The 15,670-nt window shown below is 39.6% G+C and overlaps 1 protein-coding gene and 1 non-coding gene across 2 annotated transcripts; one reads left to right on the top strand and one right to left on the bottom strand.

Annotated features, from left to right (window-relative positions):
• Positions 1-5,769: 5,769 nt before the first annotated feature.
• Positions 5,770-8,498, bottom strand: LOC135618963 (BTB/POZ domain and ankyrin repeat-containing protein NPR5-like). Its single transcript, XM_065120468.1, has 3 exons — positions 8,351-8,498; positions 7,673-8,227; positions 5,770-6,974 (listed from the first exon to the last, which is right to left on the bottom strand). Exons 2-3 carry the CDS (start codon positions 8,132-8,134, stop codon positions 5,964-5,966), a joined length of 1,473 nt encoding a protein of 490 aa, XP_064976540.1. The 5' UTR covers positions 8,135-8,227; positions 8,351-8,498; the 3' UTR covers positions 5,770-5,963.
• A 7,079-nt stretch (positions 8,499-15,577) lies between these two features.
• TRNAK-CUU (transfer RNA lysine (anticodon CUU)) lies at positions 15,578-15,650 on the top strand. The gene has a single exon. It is a non-coding gene; the product is annotated as a tRNA-Lys (tRNA).
• The last annotated feature ends 20 nt before the right edge of the window (positions 15,651-15,670 follow it).

The following is a 15,670-nucleotide window of genomic DNA, read 5'->3' as shown; positions in this document are numbered from 1 at the left end:
TCATTGACTTCTCACAAATGTGGTCTCAGATGCTTCTAAGAAGAAAGAAATCAAAAGAATTGCTAGCACCTGCAGCTATACAGGTTAGAAGAAACTATTTTCACTGTATGAGAAATGGTCGGATTCTATTCATTCATCATAACTTACCTACAAAATGCAATGGCAGGTATTTGATAATCTCTTTCCAATGGTTGGTCTTAATGCTCATTAATCCTTATTATCCGATCATGTTTTGCAGCAATCTTATGTTGATGATTTAATAAAAAATACTACAATTTTCTGCTTTGGTACCCCAGGTTGCATGATGATATATTTTTTGTTGATTGGAAAAATTATACTGATGTAGGGATATCTGAACCTGGAAATAACAAGAACTCACCAATTAAAGCCACGATCTACAAAGGATAAGGCAGGATAAAGAAAAAAAGTCTTGAGAGAACACAAGAACTAGTTGCTATGAGAAGATGGCGGCAGTACACAATTATTTGATCTAGCAGGAGTTACCTGAGTTCCAACAAATGAAGAGCCAACTGGGTAAATACTGCTCTGCTGTTGATGTACTCTGGGAATGAAGGCCCAAAGAATGATATTGTGGAGATAAAGATCAATTTTTTGCTCCACCAAATTGCAAATGGGAGACAAGAAGAAATGGATTTCAAGTATTTGTAGTTGGTGGTGATTCCACCAATGCAGATCGTTCAGCAGTTCATGAGGAATTCAAGAGTTTATTTCATGATAAATTCGAATATTCTCATTGTTCTCAAAACAAGTTACTGAATTCTTTATATTAAATATTTGATCTAAATAGTCAACTCCAAAGTGCAGAATAGTTTTAACTCCTGGTATATGATACCTTGTTTTTGGGGTGGTAAAAAAGAAGGTATCACATATAGGGTGGACTTCAAATCATTTGAAAGATTCATGAAAGGTTTGCATTTCACCCATATGGACTTGTCTCATACATTTTCCAATTAAGAGATTTTATTCTATAATCTTTTATTTATTCAAATCTTAATATTTTAATATTTTTAATTTTTTAAAGTAATTTTTTATTTCAACAAAATAGCATGGTCTCATATAATATTATTTGACATTTGAGCATGTAAATAGATAGACAGCCCAAAATAAAATTTTGGTTTAGAAAAGGCAACTCTTGATATATGATATCCTATTTTTGAGGTGAAATAAAAAATAAAGTATTAAATATTTGAAATATTTGCACTACACCCATATATACATGTATCAAAGTTTTTTCTAATTTAGAGATTTTATTTTTATTTTTTGATTTATTCAACATCTTAATAATCTGCCCTTGTTCTATTTTCTCTATAATTTTCTATTTCAAACAAAATGACACGAATCTACGTAATATTCTTTAACATTTGAGCATCTAAGTGGACAACGATGATATAAACTTAGCAAAAAAAAATCAACTCATAATATACGATATCCTATTTTTGGGGTGAAATCAAAAATAGGGTATCCCCTACCGGGAGATGTTCAAATCATTTGAAATCTTCATGAAATATTTTCTTTGAACCCATACGGACATATTATATATATATATATATATATATATATATATATTCTAATTTAGGGATTTTATTCTATATTTTTTGATTTAATCATATCTTAAGAGTCTACCAATTGTCTAGTTTCTCAATATTTTTTTTTATTTCCAGCAAAATAGTATGGACTCATGCAATATATCTTTGATATTTGAGCTTTTAAATAGGTTGATAATTCATGAAAATTTAGTCTAGGAAAGTAAACTCCTAATATACGATAACCTATTTTCAGGGTGAAATAAGTCCAAATCATTTAAAATCTTTATCAACATATTGTAACCCTATCCACATGTATCATACTTACACTAGTTTAGAAATTTTATTCTTTATTTTTATGATTTTTTTATTTTTCTATATTTTTTCATTTCAAGCAAAATAGTATTGACCCATTGACATTTGAACATCTAAATAGGCAAACAACTTATGATAAAATTTGGTTTAGAAAAGTTAACACACACACTATATATATATATATATATATATATATATATATAATTTATTAGTTAATGCATTTCTTTAGAAAGTATTCATCAGGTTTTGTAAGTGTTTGCGAATTCCTCTAAATGATAAGCAGAAGGAGAAAACATAAACTAAGAATTGGAATCTCTACAATACACAGTAATAATACATGCTTATCAATAAGATCAATCTCTCTCCCTCTCTCTCTCTCTCTCTCTCTCTCTCTCTCTCTCTCTCTCTCTCAGTTGTTTTTTTGGTGATTATGATTTGGATGTTTGCACTGTGTCTTATCTGCGCATATATATATGTTGGAACTATTTTGTTCTTGTCTTTTGTGAGTTCTTACAGTGGCTGTCTTCTCAGTAAGATCTTTCTTTTTTTAGAGTGACAACCTCAGAGAAAACTTTACAGTGGAAGCACAATTAAAACATCCACTTTATAGTGGAAGCACATATATTATCCTCCTAATCATGATCGTAAAGCTTTGACTGCTTCTCTTCACTTTTTCTCTTAATCATGCCTGACTAGCTGTGGTGCAAAAGAAAGCTATATATCTAAGCCAACTTTCCAGTTTGCTTTTGGAAGATTCAATAGCAGATAGTTGTGGTGGACCTTTTGAGACTAAAAATGTGCTCAATCATATTAAGATCATCAAAAGAGAACAACTACTTGTTGCTCAAGCATGATTTCTCTAAAGCCTTACTAGAACTCAGAACTCATTGGTCTAATTAGCCTCCATCATCAGATATTTTACTCATGGTTGCAGTATCAGCATGTTTTTACTTGGAAACATATCTGTGATCTGAGAAACCCACTGTAGACACTAACTTAAGCACTAGCTTCCTATAATTCATGTAAATATTTCAGATGGTCACTTGTTGTGTGTTTTTGTTTTTTGTTTTGCATGTACCATTTCTGACTGCAATAATGATGTCACTGGATTAGGGTTCAAGACACTGCATCCATGATACTCATCTGTCAAGGCATTTTTCATGTGTTCATACAAGTTCGGATACTATCTCAAAAAGCATTTCAGTAGACTGCCAAATTTGATGGAGCTTAATAAACCTGGAAGAGCTGATGACTGGAGTTGCCATTCTTCCTACATGTATTAGATCCAGACAATAGAAATTTGGGCAAAAACAGTATCATTTGAGCTTATCCATCTTAAAACAAGAAACATCATACATGATTTGCCTACTTTCAAATGTTCTTTACATGCTTCTCATGTACTCCATACACTATGAGAGCAAAATAGCTGATCATGGACTTTGAGATTCCTACTGCAAAAACTTACCTTAAAGATGAAAAATGCATATATAAGCCCATCATTGGCAACCTCCAACTACTTTGAATGTAAGCAATGACCAGAATAATATGATTTCAATAGAATTCTTATACTGGATAATATGCATAAGTAGCACACACCATCTAAAAGTTCTAACCAATATAACATTACACTAAATCATAGTTTGTTCTTTTCCTCCCCCAAATTCACTACCTTTTGGCATAATCCTAGGGATTATGCCAAAACAACAATACAACACCACCAGAAGCTAAAATAAGCAATCTGCTGCATGATATTTTTGGCATAATGCTAGGGATTAGAGTTCATGGATATGTTTCAATACAATAGGCATGCAGGAAAAGCCTAAAAAGGGTAGATGCTGGTAATCCTATAGATATAAACAATCTGTTAGATCATCAAATATACAAAAGATGTCTTATCCAAGAGACATATTCTTTAATTCTGTAATTTTTTTTATCATGAAGTAAGTAGCTTGCTTCATGATAAAATGACAACATGGCTTGATGTTGAACTCCAGCACCTACTTTCATTGTTCATATATTGAGGGAGCAATCTTTGGAGGATGACAATTTTCAGGAAGCTTTTTTCCCATACCAGACAAGAATAGCTGCCAGAAAAAGCTCACAATGATTTGTTTTTCCATTCAGAAGATTAGTACTAATGATTGAACACATGACTTAGTAAACCACATTCAGCTGTAAGTTGAAGCTGACTATTCTCCTGGACAAATTCAAACAGCTTTGGAGGATATTTCCATCTATTCTACATAGTTGTTGAATGCATTTCCAGGAATATGGTCAATGAAGGAATAAAAAATCAACATGCTTCCAATATTGATTTAAACCACTAAATTTGTAGTACTACTTTTATTATTATTATTATCTTTTATCCAAAATCAACCAAGAAGATGCACATTTCAGATGACAAAATTACATACAGAAAACTATGTTCAGCTAATTTCTCACCAACTTGCTTAAGATAAAGTATCCTTCACATGAGTTTTATTACATGACTGTCTACAGTGAAATTATGACAGGCTGTTTTAGAACTTGGGAATACCACAAATCTTGGCATGATTGCAAAAACAGTGAAGGACAAGAATAGCTAATGGACTTGATTGAACTATACATAGTTGAGATGTTCTGAATCATGATATGTTTTCTCTGAACAAGGTTTGTTCATATATTTTTCATTTTTGGTTGATGAAAAAATAAATATCAGCATCATTAGCAATAAAAAAATATAGAAAGGACTCCAGATTCTATGGAACTAGAACAAGAACATAAACCACTGTTAAAGGATTTCATTAAACTTGAATGGCAAAATACAGATTATTGGTTCTGAAACATGTAAGCAACAATTAAATATAAGGCGTAAGCAAGAAGCTAAAGGTATTCATCAAACTTGTTTTAGATTGTCAAACAATATTTACAAATAAGATAATCTAAGCATCATCTCTTTCTTTATGTGTTTGTGTGTGTAAGACCTCCAAGTACAAGAGAAAAGAATGAAGAAAATACAGGAGAAGAAGGTAGAGGCAAACTACAAGAAGGCATTATTATGGAGCTAAAATTTCACCACACAAGTCTGCTACTGGGCTAAGATTACACAGTGCTAATAAAGCCACCATGTTCAAGAAAACACTGCCTTGAGCCTCAAAAGAGTCAACAAGAAGGAAAAAGGAGAACACTATAAAAAGCACCCAAGTTGAGCAAACCTTAAGGCTGGTGTAGCGTAGTGTAGTCACACTCAGTGTTGCATTCATGCAAGACAATGGACATATTTGTCTACAGCTTACTGATTTCCTTTGTTTCACTAACATACTGTAAAGGGCCATAAAGATGGGGCTGTTGCATGGATAACCATGTAAAAAGGAAAGCCACTACTGAAGCTGTTGTGGAGAGCACTGCTCATTGATCTATCCATGTCAAAACACTGCTTCAGTAGGGAGGACAAGCAAATCACACCATTTAAAGGCAGTAGGCAAATGGAAACCCACCCTCATTGGCTTTGATGACCTAAAGTTATAGTTGCTCAAGTAATTAAGAGAGGCATTCTTCACTCAGTGCAGGAGAAAATTTACATGTCTAGAGAGAGAGAGAGAGAGAGAGAGAGAGAGAGAGAAGGAGAGAGAGAGGGGGGAGGGGGTTGGGGAAGAAAAGAACAAGGTCATTGTACAGTGAAATAAACAAACAAGGAAGGGATGATATCAAAAAAGAAAAAGAAAAAAAACAAAAAAAGCAGATAGAAACAAAGGGTGTGAAAGGTTAGGGAGAGAAAGGATTGACCTGCATGCATCTCCTCCATCATTCACAGCTTACTTAGATTCTTGTTGTCTCCCTTTTCCAATCTCCCACATGCTGGTGCACCCCCATGAGCCAATAAACCAAACAAGTACCAAGAACCCAACAAGCCAAACAAATCCAACACACATATAAAATTATGAGGAGCCCTTCCTTGCCATGTCTGGATGCAGCTGCACATACCCCTTCTCCCTGTTCCTCCAATAACAAAACCTTTGGATTAAAGATACAACAGTTCCCCATTCCCCCTGTGAATTCATCGGATTATAGAATGATGTGACTATTGTGCTATGGATTGGTGGTCCTCGGATCTTGCGGAGTTGGTCATGGGAAGGCATGAGAAGGATACATGGAGGATGGGCCGATGCCACCACCTCGAGGCCTACCGCTGCCGCTTTCGTCTCCGCCGCCATCGTTCATCTTGCTTCCGAATTGTGCCGCCATCCCAAGATTCAGATACACCATTCTTGAATCCAGGCTGAGGTTGACCATGCTGGAGCTTGAGCTGTTCGTGTTGCAAGCGCCGATTTCCGGGTTCATCCGTGGGTAGATGACCGAGCTCGGGCTGTTTCCGGCACCGCCGGTGCCCCCTCCACAGTTGGCCTCCTCACGGGACATGACCAATGCCGCGGACTGGACTAACTCGAGACACAGGCGGAGCTTGTTGGGTTCGATGTGCGACAGGCCTGGCACTGCACCCTTGAAGAGGAAGTCGGAGGTGAGGGTGCGGAGGATGTCGAGCGGGGTGACGCCGTCGACGGTGCGAACGTTGGGGTCGGCGTGGTGGTCGAGCAGGACGGCGACCATGTCGGGGCAGACCATCTCGGCGGCGATGTGGAGCGGTGTCTTGCCCGTTGGACCAGCCGGGCAATTGACGTCGGCGGCGCCGAGCTCGAGAAGTGCCTTAACGACCTCGCGGCTGCAGTTCTCGACGGCGTAGTGGAGGGCGAACGCATCGTCGAGGTTCAGCCCCTCCCCCATGACCATCAGCTTGACGAGCTCCACGTCGGAGGAGTCGAGGGCGCGGCGCATGCGGCGGATCTTGTGGTGGTGGTCCTCGAGGTCCGCAGCGGGGCCGCCGACATCGATCTGGTGGGGGTGGTGACCGACGAAGGAGGACCGACGGACGAGGGAGGACTTGAGGCGGAGCTCTTCGATCCTAGCGACCACGTCGATGGGGAGGTGCTTCGCCAGCACCTCCGCCGGGAGGCCCGACTTGGCGACCAGGTGCGAGCAGGTGGCCCAGAGCTGCTGCATGTCTTGCTGCCGCGAAGCCATCAGAACCTTCATCACGTCCTCGATCGATGCCTTCTCCACCACGCTAGCCAATTGCTTCTGCACCCAACCACACCAAACATGAGCATCGACCGACATCATACAAATGAGAGGATGGTGAGCAGGGAATTCTAGGTTGATTCCTCGCATAAAATATAGGAAGAGGAGGATTGGAGGATCGCCCGGAGTAGTGGACCTGGTGATTGTATCGTAAGAGAGCAGAAGCACCCAATTCAAGAAATCGGGAATGATGCATGAAATTTTCTTTTTTGGCAAAGGACAAGTGAGATTCGAATTCAGGGTAGTGCGATAATCTGTCGAGATCTCAAGCTAGTCAATCTGTCAAGATCTTTACCAGCTAAGCTAGTCGGCACCTTAGTTCAGCTTGTTGGCACCAGGGTCTTGCATGAATTGTGACGGCAAAGTAGGAGGAGGATCTGATCTATTGGGAAAGGGAAAACCCTAGTTTAGTAATGCGTATGATGGGTGGATTCGCGAGAGAGAGAGAGAGAGAGAGAGAGAGAGAGAGACGCAGCTCTTAGAAGTTGCTGTAGAAGGCTTCTTCATACAGTAAAGAAGACGCAGGAGATATATGAAGAAGAAGAAGAAGAGGAAGAACAGAAACAACAGTGGATGACGACATCCAAAAAAGAGCAAACAAGTTAGATTCAGCGTTCCCAAAAAAGAACCACATCCAAGTGAACTGTTGGAGGTGAAAGTATTGGGAGGAGGAGCAGTGTCCGTGTCGGAGAGGCGACCTCGGTGATCTGCTCGAGCTGCTTGACGCCGAAGGAGCGGGCGGCGGCCAGGGTGTCGAGGGCGAGGTCGACGGCGGCGGTGCAGTGGGTGTGCCAGCAACCGCGCTCGCCGCAGTTAGGGCGGGGCTCGTGCTTCTGCGGCATCACGGACACCTGCCCGCTGTACAGGAACTGCAGCATCAGCAGGAACACCTCGTAGCTGATCGAGTTCACGGGGATGACGACGCCGGCACCGGTGGCCCCTGGGGACGCCGCTCCGCCCCTCGGCGACGACAGCAGGCCCGGCGGTGGCGGCTCAGTGCCGCAGAAGAACCTACGGAAGAAGAGGCTGCGGGCGGCCAGGATGCAGCGGTGGGCGTGGACGAGGCGGCCCTCGACGCTGAAGGTCACGTCGCTGAAGGCCTGGCCATTGATGAGCAGGTTGAGGTAGTCCAGGGAGAGGGACTTGAGTGCTTCCTCCATGCTTTCCTTCTTCCCTTTCCTCCCTCCCCCCTGTCCTCTTCTGATCCCTTCCTTTCTATAGCTTAAGGTTCAGAACTACATCTGATCATGATTCTGGAAGACAAAGCTTTGTCAGGCTAGAAGAGCTACCGAGGTGAGCAAGAGAGAAGAGTAGCAGAAGCAGTAGTGCCAAGAGAGCGAGAGAGAGAGAGAGAGGAGGGGGTTTCTCCTTCTGACCTCTTTTCTTTTCATATCCCCTGTTGCTCCTGCTTCAGTGCTGCTACTTCTGGTTCCTGTTGTTCTTTCTATCTGTATACTTGTGCGCTCGTGATGGGTTGAGATATCTCTTTTTGGGAAGAGAGAGAGAGAGAGAGAGAGAGAGAACAGAGAGTAGAGGTGATCTATGTGTGTATGACAGAGAAAGAGAAAGATAAAGAGAAAGAGAGCAATCTGGATGGATGTGGTGGGCGGCTGGGGCATATAAAATAATTGAGGAGGTAAGAAGAGGAAATTGGATGGAGATATAGTGTTCTGAGAAGAGAAATCACAGAAGCCATGATCGAATGACACTTTACATGACAACTGGCTGTCAAAGCATCTCATTTTCTTCAGTGGTTGATATAATTATTCCACACATCATTTTCAGATAGATTTTTCACATCATCTCATAATAAGCAGCTTTCCTGCATGAACATAATAAACAGCTCACTACCACTCCACCTATATATATAAACCAACCATTCATGTTGTACCAAATCAATCACTTGGTTGGTTGCCAGTGCTATTTTTTATGTTCTTAGAGGTTCATTGAAGAAGACAATGAGCTGTAACCTTTGTTGGACTCTCTATCAGATGCTAATTGTCTGTGCAATTATTTCCCACTTCAATATTAGTCGATCATCCTCTTCTTCTCCGCAGAGTATTCATTGATAGGACCAAGAACAGGTCAATGAGAGTTCCAGGCGAAAGCATTCCTTGCAACAGTAAAAGCAGTAACTCTGAGAGCTGATTCATCTGCGCAACACACACACACACATATGTTGGTAAATAAATCCGGAGGTGTTCATTGGGGAACCTTTGCATTGAGAGGTCGACATCAAGCACGACCCCACAAACCTAACAACAGTTCAGAGATATTCTCGGCTTCAAGCACTCCAATGGCTGCCCCACTCTGCAATGGATCCATTCAATCTTCCTCTCCTCTCTTCCTCCCACTGATTGCAACATCTGATGGCCCATGTCGGATCTCTCTTCGAGTGCGTATAAAAGTAAACCATTCCTCCCTATGCCTCACAAACCACCAGATGGATATTATCCCAAAGGCTATATTCTTGTCACCATGTTCCATGCTCGAACTGCTTTCAGCAAGCACTGTAGCAGCTGTTGTTCAAACTTGAGTGGGGGAGGTGGGGGGTTGAAGACATAGACTTGGTAGGTAGGGAGGGAGAGAGACGCAGAGAGAGTAAAGGAAAAGACTGGGGCTTACTGAGGGGAGCTCGGCATCGTGCTTCGCGTCCGGGCCGATGTCTTTTAATTTCCACTACAGTTATGGGGACTCGTGCAGACAGGGACAGGGGGTGTTGGGGAGAGGGAGGGGGGTGGAGCGGCAGCAGCGGCCGTGGCGGTGGCCGTGGCCGTGGCCATGCCATGCACCACGCCTTGACCGTGGCCACGCGCGTGCCGAGGGGCTCGCTCCCCTCGTGCGGACCTCGCTGCGCCATGGGAAAGCGCCAGTCCTTGTGCCTGTGCGATGCATGGGGGCAGACTCGCGCACCGAGAAGCGACGATGGTGAGAGCGAGAAAGGGGGGAGGAGAGGAGCGGAGGAAATCGCAGTGATTGACGCATCGCTGACAGTCTTATGATTTGAGGTGTGGGAAGTGACAGTTGACTTGTCATTCCTCGCTTCACCACCACCTCACTCCTCCATCCCATCCCATCCCATCCCATGCTTTCGCTGCTACCCCTCACTGCAACTGGGCGTTCGTGTGCCGGAAGAGGTGTGTCTCCGTGTCCCTTCTTTCCTCTCTTTCCCATCACCGACGTAACATACACCTAAACACGTACGTATATACTCTGTATGGGTAGCCTCATCTTTTGGTACCGTACGTTGTCCACTCCCCACGGTCTCTCCCAGCTTCCTTTGGGCTTGTGGACTCCCTTTTGATCCCCACGCTTTCTTTGTGTTTGTGTTATTACCCCTGACAATTTCCATGCATGCAAATGGACAAATTATCAAGGCATCTTCACCATCTAAACAAAACATATCAGCAAATCCCAAGTCATTTTTATGATAGCAATTTGCTCACCTTTCTGTTTGACATCAGTCTTGTTCAAAAGTCAACATCCATAAGCTTCTCCATGATCAGAGTCAGCTTTGATGTGATTGAATCACTGGCACAAAACTACATGTCCTGCCATTTGTCTGCAAGCATTGCTCGGTCTCTAAATCCGCTTCCTGTCCTTTAGGAATATTAAGAAGTTAATGGTCCCTGAGTGAACTCCCTTTTGGAAGAAGAGCATGGACGTGCTTTGAAGGTACATTAAGAAGGCATCTTAAGAAGATGTAACACTCTAACATCCTTTGCGGAGGCCAATCAATTCTGAGTTGTGGTCCAGAAGTAGATCAAGGTTGCAGCAGGGTGTGGAGGAACCTGCTAAACCTGAGGAAAATTGTCAGTTCTATTTCTGCATGAAATTGGAAAGTGAAGAAGTACCATCTTTTGGTGTTATTCTGGCTATCAAGAGGACATTTCATTGGCAAGAATTAGTACAGATCAGACATAATAAAATTAGCTCACTGATGTTCCAGATAACACAATTCCAGTAGCTTTAGATCGGCTGGCTGCTCGGGACTAGGAGGAAGATAAGGTGGTCTAGAAACCAAACAAAGAGATGCATGGAATAATCTTAGAAAGAAAATAATGCTTGATGGAATATATTTGTTTGCTTAGAAATGGATGAAGGTTTACAGAGACAAGATAGATGTCACTGATGTTTCTTGATTGTACCTACAAGGAAAATCTTAGGAGTTGCTGTTCTTGCAGCTGAAGAGAACCTGGCATGTTGTATTGAGTCTCATGTAATTTTGATTGTTTTCTCTTTAGATCTGGAAGAAGTGACTTTTTACATGTTTTATATGCTTAATTCTTGTAATTGGATATGTTTACCTGGCAAGTCATGTTGCATGTGTAAACATGGCTGTTAGGAATGTCATGGTATAATCTCCTGAGTCAATATCTATAAAGTTAGGAGTTTGGGCTGATACTAGGAACTAAGTTTGTGTATGTGGAACTTGAAAGCTAAGATCCTAAATGTCACTTGCATTGGACCCAATAATAATACTTGGATCATCTCCCAAAAATGGATTGGCAAAGAGCTATTTTCTTGAAAATGGTAGAGAGCTTTTTTTTGCACAACTAAAAGCATTTAAAATGGTAGTCTAAACAGGAGAAAGACCTAATCATGCCATTCCAAACCTCTATCAATAAACTACTGCTCACAGTTCCTCAAACAAGTTACATGACAACCCTCCTACCAACACAGAGAAGTCTTTAGCTTGGCAAGCTTGCAGGCAATTGGCAATGCTGAATCAATGATCCTTTGATAACAGTGTCTTCTATCCTGAAGCCAGCAGAAAATTTATTCTTGAGGTTAATCAACTGAACCACACCTGCACATTAGTTTTGGTTTTCCGAAATATTCTTTGATTTTGCTCTATCCAGATGTTATATAAGGATCATTTCTGCTAGCAATTAAGGAATATTTTCCTCTTAGAATTGTACATAAACAAAGTCATCCTATCATATATGCAGATGTGAAGGCACAAGTCAGTCTCAGTTGTTCTCTTCAGATGTTATTAAAGGATTGTGTACAAACAAAAGTCATTTCATCATGCAGATCTGAAGAAACAGTCATTTACAGTATCAATTTCATATCAAACTGCCCCCAGACCAGATTCTCAACATTTAGTGACTTTCTCTAACAATGAAAGCAATAAAAAGGTGATTTAACACTTCAAGTGGAGCAATCTTCCAAAAGAGGAGTCTTACACTGTATCCACAGTATTTTTTTTTTTTTTGCCTGCATAAGAGTTAACTGAAGCCTTTCTGAAGCTGAAGCAGTGTTCTGCTTCACCTGATTTGGGAGCTAAACCTCCTTCAGATTTAGATTTGCTGAACATCTTCAGTAATGCTAAACTTTCTTTAGAGTTTGTTTTTGGCTACAATATAAAAATCATATGTTCTTGATACATACTTATGATTTATGGATGTATATTGTACTTGGGATGAGTCTGCTCCTCTGTGATTTAAACTCCCAATGGCAACTTTCTTATATTTAAGACAATTGTATTCTATTTACACAATCCAACCACATGCTCATTGCCAACTTCTTACTTCAGGATAATTATTTGACATCAAATTCAAGCTTATAACTCACAGTAATGTGGCAGACATGATTCTGGAGCTGTCATTATTTGGAACTGTACACTAAATAGTGTCTTCATTAGCTGACACTCAGAAAATACAGTGTTCATGGGATTTGTAGACAAAACAATAGCTACTGTTGATGCAAAATGCTAACCCTACTTTGCATGATATATATTCATAGATAGATGGAAAGATCATCAGATCTGACATGACAAGGACCATTAGGGTTCCATTTCATCAGCAAGTTTCCATTTAAGCACACTAAAGTTCCACACACTCTTTGTACCATTTGGTGCCATATAACCAGCAGGTTGTACAAGTATCATCTGATAATAGGTTTTTTTATTCCTTTCCCTCCTTACTTTTGCCACTAATCATTGGAATCAGTGAGCAAAAAGTTTCACTATTCCTGTTATGACTCACAGAGTTGTCTAATTGAAAACAATAAACATATTTTAATTGTGCAATCTCTGTGCTGGTCCAGCATCATTAGTCTATGATCAACAGAACATTATCAATTGTCTGACCTAGTGCTTGTGTACCAAAATATATGGATGAAGAATGCTCATGTACAGAAACTATTTAACTGCGGATAAGACTGTGTATGTTGATCCTCTGCATGAACTCATTTGAGGTCGTAAGAAAAAAGTGGAAAAAAAACTTTCAAATAATATCTGTTCCAATTAGGGTAATGAAGATTATTCAAAATCTCAAATGTTTCTAAAAGATAATTGCTAGAAAGAATTTCATGGACACATATTATGCATTATTGCTTGGTAAAGAATGATTCAAAAATCACATAAATTTTTGAAATCTTACCACTAACACTTTCCTAACAGCTTGGATATATCAAATCTGGTAACAAAATTGGCTTGGACAATCAAACACTTGTAGTGTAAGTAATCAACAAAATCCAAGTCAGTAGGGCATATGCATGTAGAAGAGTTCCTCTCATTGCATCCCAAGTCTTAAGAGATTCTTTTCTCATGTACTAGTTTAATATTTAGAATCAACTATGTAAATCTTTTCTCATGTATTATTATAATATTTGAAAAGTATAGAAGTGATAATTTTCATTGAGTACATATACAATATTTAATTTGATTCTCAACCTGATACAATACTTCTCTTTTATTTCCATGTGTTCTGAAAAGATTATGTTTAGCTCAATAAAATATCCTTTTTTGGTTTCAGCAGAGATCTCATGCATTGTGCTGCCATGTTTATTCTTTTTTCTTTAACCTCAAATTGTGTGCAATCAACTATATTGGAAGTAATAATATCTCATTGTCATGCTGTCATGCACTGTTGTTGCAGCAGTTGTGCCCTTTGGAGCCAATCATCATCCAAGCTAAAGGATGGCATGAGATGTAACATCAAAGCATTCCAGACCTTGGATGACACACATCTTACAGACACAGTAGCACAACACAGTAAAGTTGCAAAAAGATGAAAAGGTTGCTCCCTCCTTATTTCCAATAGTTAAGCAATCATTGATAAGAAAAATCAACTATATATCCACATTCTTAGGTGAATATGTATATACATGTGTACATATTCCTTCAATGTTAGTAATTTTCCTGTAATATCTCTAAATTTATGTTTAGCATACACCAATATTTCTATTCAAAATCCAACACTTATATACATACATAAGTACTTAAAAGTTTTCATTTGTGTGTGTGTATGTGTGTGTATATATACATATATACATACATATATATATATATATATATATATATATAATCTCCATCAATTATGTCATTTGAATGCTAGGATATCATTGGTATCTTTTACAAGTTCCATTATAATGATAAAATTTTTAAAAAGATTTTGGATAGGTTATACTGTTTCAAAATATTTTAGATTCAATCTGTCACTATAAGTCATGATGATTTCAAGGCATGTGGTATGGTGGGTCCCTTGCACTGTCATTGTTATACATCAAAAAAAAAATTATAGGGGACACAATGGAGTAATTAATTAAAGGCAACTGCAACCAAATGGGAAGCATGGGGCACACATGCCTATATGTGATGACACCCCAACAAAACTAGTCTTTACTTGAATCATTTTGGATTAGAATACTTTTGTCTTATCAGGTGTTAATAATGTTGTTTAGAATAATTGTAATATTTTTAATGAAAGGGTTCCTAAAATGCCATTAGGATAGGGGTCTCCTTTACAAATCAAAAGTGTTCAAAGAAGCTGATGGTTCTGCCAATTAATATAAAAAATATTGACCATCACCTTCCTTCAACCTTTGTCAAATGGCTTGTTTCCTCTCTCTCTCTCTCTCTCTCTCTCTCTCAAAAGGCACCATTGGATCTCTGAGCAGATACCTACTGACTATAGTATTGGCATAAAACTCCCACCAATTAAGTAACATGGATCCCCACATAGTGTTGAAGAAATCACAGACTCACCAAAGTGATCATCGATGAACTGAAATTTGATTGATGTAAAGCTTTTGGATGCTAAAAAGACAGGCGTTTTTGTAGTCATTTTCAAACACATACAGTAGAAATAATCACTGACGTTAAATTGTACTGCAAACCAGGATGCATGCTTTGCTTGCTGAATCATACTGTTTTTGCTGGAGCCATAATGTATCTTGAGCAGCTAAGTTGCAGCGCCAGATTGCCACAATGGTTTGCTGACTCTTTATCATTCTACTTTCTTGATGGTTGCTTCTGGAGAGAGAAAACAAGACCAGTGATAGTAGAAGAGAAAAACATAGAAATAGGATGCCATTCCTCTCTTTCTGCTAAAAATACAGCAGCTAAATTACAGTATAGTTAGTGCTTTTAATGAGCTAATAAATGATGCAAAAGGCCATTTATAGATCTATGCGATGAGAGTTAAGATATAAGATCCTCTTATTTGGCAAAAATCCCATTTATTTTGATGTAATGGCTGCAGTAGATGTTTCTCCACTGAACATATTTGGACAATACTTTGGGACATGTAATTATATATATCTTAGTGATCTTTATTATTATTTGATTATATAACATAAGCAAACCTGTAACATAAGCCCGTCTAGCTCAGTCGGTAGAGCGCAAGGCTCTTAACCTTGTGGTCGTGGGTTCGAGCCCCACGGTGGGCGATTATATTTGATTTTTAATT

The sequence above is a fragment of the Musa acuminata genome, chromosome BXJ1-3 (genome assembly GCF_036884655.1).
Source record: "Musa acuminata AAA Group cultivar baxijiao chromosome BXJ1-3, Cavendish_Baxijiao_AAA, whole genome shotgun sequence".
NCBI lineage: Eukaryota > Viridiplantae > Streptophyta > Magnoliopsida > Zingiberales > Musaceae > Musa > Musa acuminata.
This window is presented reverse-complemented; position numbering and strand designations above follow the sequence as displayed.

What these genes read in the sequence shown, in the direction of transcription:
- LOC135618963 (XM_065120468.1), bottom strand. Translation starts at nt 8,134, where the DNA reads ATGGAGGAAGCACTCAAGTCCCTCTCCCTGGACTACCTCAACCTGCTC. An exon ending in AGCTCGAGCAGATCACCGAG is followed by an intron (nt 6,975 to 7,672) that starts GTCGCCTCTCCG and finishes GGTTGGGTGCAG; the next exon opens with AAGCAATTGGCTAGCGTGGT.